This window comes from Pectinophora gossypiella, chromosome 8, assembly GCF_024362695.1.
Source record: "Pectinophora gossypiella chromosome 8, ilPecGoss1.1, whole genome shotgun sequence".
In the NCBI taxonomy this organism is placed as follows: Eukaryota; Metazoa; Arthropoda; class Insecta; order Lepidoptera; family Gelechiidae; genus Pectinophora; species Pectinophora gossypiella.
In genome coordinates, this window is record NC_065411.1 from 14,680,283 (window position 1) to 14,685,693 (window position 5,411).

A 5,411-nucleotide genomic window follows, 5' to 3' on the forward strand; every position below is an offset into this window, starting at 1 on the left:
CGCTTCACTCCGGACACTACATAAAAAAAAACATACCGTATGCTGCCTAATGCGTAAGAGTGAGCGAGACACATCCCACGCGCTCTTCCCCTCTCTGCTTAGCAGCTTACGGCCGGTTCACTCTTACGCATTAGGCGGCATACGGTTTTTTTTATGTAATGTACGGAGTGAAGCGACCCAGAGGGGGTGAAGTCGGCGCCCGCTACGAATTGGTGCGGGGCGGAGAGTTACCGTTATGTACGCCAAATAAAGCAAACGCACCGTAGAGAAAAAAAGTCAAACCTCTCACCATAAGTAAAGAGACTTGCCGTAGCTAGGGTTGCCAGGCCCTAAAATATAAAGGCCGGACTTGGGGCTATATAAGGCCGGACATTTTGCCCTAACAGCCGGACTTTTTAGGAAGCCGCAGAAAGGCAAACATGTCCGGCCTGGTAACGCTGCCGACGTCATAATTATTAACCATCGAGAGAGCAGATATAGGTAAGATCTTCGTTCAAAATATTCTAAAGGTTAATTAACCACTTACATCGGCCGAAATCGAACTGTGAGTTTTGGCCAAATTTCAAAAATTGATTAACTTTTAATAAGAAAAAGACATAATTCTTCTTTATTAAATGCTATCGAGACAGCAGATATAAGTAACATGTTCGTTCACAATATTTTAAAGGTTAATTGGTACATTTACTTCGGCTGAAATCGAACTGTATTACTCATACCTCTATAAGCTGTTGGTGTACCTTTTTATAAATAAATAAACTGTTAGTTTCGACCAAATTTCAAAAATTGATCAACTTTTAATAAGAAAAAGACATAATTCTGCTTTATTCTATGCAATCGAGACAGCGGATATAGGGTAAGATCTTCGTTCACAATATTCTAAAGGTTAATTGGTTCACTTACTTTGGCTGAAATCGAACTGTGAGTTTCGGCCAAAGTTCAAATGTTGATTAACTTTTAATAAGAGCCTGTGTGCCGTCAAACTTTGAGCAGCGTTTTGGAGACTCCACTTCAGTTTTGAACTGTTTTCAACTTTGGCTTTTATCAGATTAGCTGGAGGTGGAACTTTGTAACGTGTTGAAAGCACATGAAGGTATCTCTTCGTGTAATCGCTTATCTCACCAAAGACAAAAAGAAAGTACTTATAAAAGATTATTTAAATACGTAGATAAGATACATAAACGTTACATGTTCGTATTTCTTTTTGTACTTCTTTGACGTTATTTATTATAATAGGTTTTCTTCAGATGGCATTAACTACTCGACCGAACATATCGTGGAGCGCTGAGCGCGAATCTCGGCTCAGGGCATCGACTGAGAGGATTTGAAAGAATCAATCGTCTTCAGCCATCCTAACTTTACTTTTTTATGAACTAGACGGGATCCCGAAAATTTCGGGATTGGAAATATCAATCCCGCGAGATCTCAAATTTCCGATCTTGAGTCGGGATTGCATTCTCTAGCTGGGAGTGTATAAAAATATAATTTTGGTTATATAACACTATGAATTATTTATTTAGAGGTGGGAAGTAGACCTGAGGAGTTAATTGGAGATTTGACATTGCGTCGATGAGGCTATTCATCAAGCAGCAATGTTTCAATATGACATTTGCTCATAAAATAGTAAGTAGGCACGCAATGTGCTTTAATAGCAAAATTGCGTTTTTAGACAAATTGATTCAATGTCGCATTTTTAACTCCCCTGATGGATTATTGGATTTTATGCCTCCTTGCAACTAGGTATATCAGAAATTTCGCATTGCAGTATCCCAAATAGCCTGGAGCCTTAATTAAATTAATAGTTTGCGGCGCTATATTAATGTTCGCTGCATTTTGCATCCTGTATGCGGCTGCAAACTTTGGGGAACTGTCCTGGGTGCGATCATAGTATACCTAATATCACATATTTATTGTTCGCTCTTATTTGTTCGGCTAAGTATTGAATGCCATCCGACTCACAGCCACACCCGGGACACTTCAAACAAACAGCCTCGTTTTACACAGACGCCACACATTGACGTTATCGTACAAGTGCATCTGTTTCTGTGACGTCTGACGCCATACGATTCAAGTCTAAACTAAGTTCGAGGGGGTGAGGTAAACCTAGGTCAGACGCTGGTGGGGAGCGGAGAGTTGCGGTTCTATACGTAGTATTATTCCTTATTCTATGCCTTCGCAAATCAATGCAAGATATTTCAATTAAATATGATAACTCCTCTTGGACGTGTTCTTAATCTTAGTAATATTTGTCTTCGAAATTATAGAAACTTTTGTTTTTACGCTTTCCTGTTCCTTGCGTCGTGTCCTTCTTCTTCTTCTTATCGTGTGGGTTGTGAGGTGGAATACCAGCCTCATCAACCCTGGTGTCAGGGTTATTATAGAGCCGCCAAAGGCCCCTGACATGGCTTATGTAACGATTACTCATTTACATCAGTAAGTAGTAACCAGGACCAATAGCTTAACGTGCCTTCTTATCTGCCTGATCACCTTACTTTCGGACAATCTGGTGAATCAGGTGAATCGTCTCCTGAAGAGACTCGACGTTTGGGGGACTCGCTGTCAACGCCATAATTCATATTCCCTTTCCCTTCTGCAGCACTTTCTCTCGTACTAGCTTTTTCCATCTTCTACTGTCTACGGCGGTGTGGTAGAGTCAAGAGCGGTGTGGATCTGGTCGCACTAATTAGATGATATTTTCGTTTAATCCCAGACGCACATTGAGCTGCGCTGTCGCAGCACTTGTTATATATTCATTACTGGATGACTCGGCGAACTTTGAATCATCTTTTTCCGTCTACTTCTTGGTAAAGCCTTAAAGGTTGACATTATGCGCTTGCGCATCGTGTCACTGCAAATACTGGTGTGTAAAGGTCCTAAATGATAACATTATTAAGCGTTAAAATGAAATGCATATTACCATTTCTTTATTTGTGGATTATTTTATTAGAGTCTGTGTTATATTTGTTATCAACACTTATGTAATATTTCTGAGTTATACATTTTTTTAAAAACTGATGGACAGAATATTTTCGCCATGCTACCGTATAGTGTCCAATGTTTCACTTTGACGTTGTGAGAGAAACTGTTGTAGATATGCGCAGTATAAGAGTTGATGAATTTACTGGCGTCAAAGTCTTTACGCTGGAAGTATTCTTGCCAATGTTGTGTTGATATTGGGTAGAACGTTTCCTCACTATGCACTTTGAAACCTGGAAAACAAATTCTATATGTACAAGTTAAGTATGTATGTACTTAATTGCTTAAGGGCCCTGTCTTACTAGAAAATTAACTACAAAACGTACTTATAAACAGTATCTCAACCATAGAATATTTTTTAAGACTAACATAAGACTCAGAAGGGGTGAGGTCGCCGCCCGATAGAAATGGTGGGGGGCGGAGATTTACCGTCCTATATGTAGTATCATTCTTTATTCCATGGTATAGGTTTCTATCCCGGATATTTCGATTCTAGGAATATCTGGACCGTTTTCGTATTTCTAATATATTTACATTACATTACTTTTTTCACATTACATTTTTTCAACTTCAATGTAACACTACAGACATAAGTACAATGCAGTGTGTATATTTATCATCTATCGAAGGATGTCTGGAAGACATCGCTTTTAGCGATAAGGCCTCCTTTGCCTACTTTTAGTTTTTAGTGTTTCCTTTTACCCGTTCTGTGTACATACAAAGATTGCGCACACGCCCAATAAAGTGTGTATTTATTCATTCATAACCTTAGGTAAATAAATGTTTATACCTTTACAATTTGCAGCTGTGGTTATGGTTTTGGCACGACAAAGGTGACACGAGAGTTCATTGACCAGTTTAGATCCGCATGAAGAAAAACTGCTAGGGTCATACGTTTCAGCACATAACCTGTTAAAAATATATTTTGGTAATCAGAGGCTTAATCGTGTAACTCAGTTCATATAAGGGCTTATTCCACCTACTTGTCCGACAGGCTAGATGCATCAAGGTCATGGGTGGTTACCATGGTTACTCCCACTGCCAGGCCATGCCATGGTTACTGGTTAACCATAACCAATAACAAGACAAGACAATCCACCAGGATTGTGCTTTTCTTGTCACTTTTGTAATTGTTTTTACTGTTGTGTTTATATGTGTAATAAAGCATTTTTGTATTGTATTGTATGTATGACTCCACGTCAAGATTAATGAAGACGACTAAAAATAATAATATATTATATATAAAACCTAACAAAATAGTACTCACAAAACAGCAGTGGAAGCTATTTTCCTGCCGACGAAACTGTTAGACAAGCCCATCACACCGGTTCGAACTGTAGATTCCTCTAACCCGGCGAAGTCAAGACCCAAGTCATCAAACGGCTTTATCACCACAATGTCCAAATCCATGTAAACTCCCACAAACTTCCACAGTAGCAGCAATCTTATAATATCCGAGGTATGCGCAAAACGATGTTCACTTTTGTCCAGCAGTTTCTCTGAAAGCAGTCTCTCTAGAGGAGTATCTTTGACGATTTCGGAGAAATACACTCGAGCTATAACCACGTTCTTGTACGACTGTAGACTGGACAGAATACCTGTGGTGAGTCTCTCACGCGTCACGGGGCCCACGAAGAGTAAGTTGACCTGCCAATCTGGATGAGCTCTTGCCGCTGACTCCACGGCACATGCCTGTCTCAAATCCAAATATCCCTTGCAAGACGTCTCTATCAGGAATATATTCTTTGACGTTCCTTTCAATGCCGTTTCGTTCATTACCGGTAATGAGTCACTAACCTCATGGTAACATGATATATCATTAGCCTTATAAGGAGGAGGGTCACCGAGGTCCTTGCTGTTGCATATCATCACATAACTCATTGTCATCACAAGTACAGCTGATTCCAAGTGATGAATTCGTTCGAAGTTAGCAAAGAATAGTCTTCGCGGTCTTTTTGGTCTTCCTTGTGTGCTAGATGGCATGTTCACTGTTTGTGCTCCATTTGCTACAAAGGTAACGGCTAAAGGTACTGAATGAACGTGTATTCACTTTTGTAACGCCATGAATACCGTGTTAGTTTTTGTGTGATTTACTATTGTTCAATACTGTCATGAGAACCTGGACATTATTAAATGATGAAAGTTTATTAACACATCGGTATTGAATATGGTTGGATATTGAATAAGTATAATATTGTTTACTCGCTAGACGTGTGATTATGAGGAATTTAATTCTCTGCTAATACTTTTTCCACTGGGTTTGGTTAAGTAGTATGATCCGTGAGTAATAACCCTGACATTAGTGTTGACGGGGTTGGTTGTTCCACCTCACAACCCACACGATAGAAGAAGACTTGGAGGGATCAAAGTTTGGTCATTATACATAGTTGCCGTAGCATGTCCTATTTATCTCGTTACCTAACCGTTTATAACATACG

The 5,411-nt window shown here is 39.5% G+C and overlaps 1 protein-coding gene across 1 annotated transcript; it reads right to left on the reverse strand.

The window, feature by feature from the left end:
• Window positions 1-4,236: 4,236 nt before the first annotated feature.
• Window positions 4,237-4,854, reverse strand: LOC126369162 (lactosylceramide 4-alpha-galactosyltransferase-like). The gene has a single exon (XM_050013456.1). The coding sequence runs from the start codon at window positions 4,852-4,854 to the stop codon at window positions 4,237-4,239; it is 618 nt and encodes a 205-aa protein (XP_049869413.1).
• Between the last annotated feature and the right edge of the window lie 557 nt (window positions 4,855-5,411).

Bases quoted from the DNA above. Each gene is read 5' to 3' on its own strand.
- LOC126369162 (XM_050013456.1), bottom strand. From the start codon at position 4,854: ATGAGTTATGTGATGATATGCAACAGCAAGGACCTCGGTGACCCTCCT.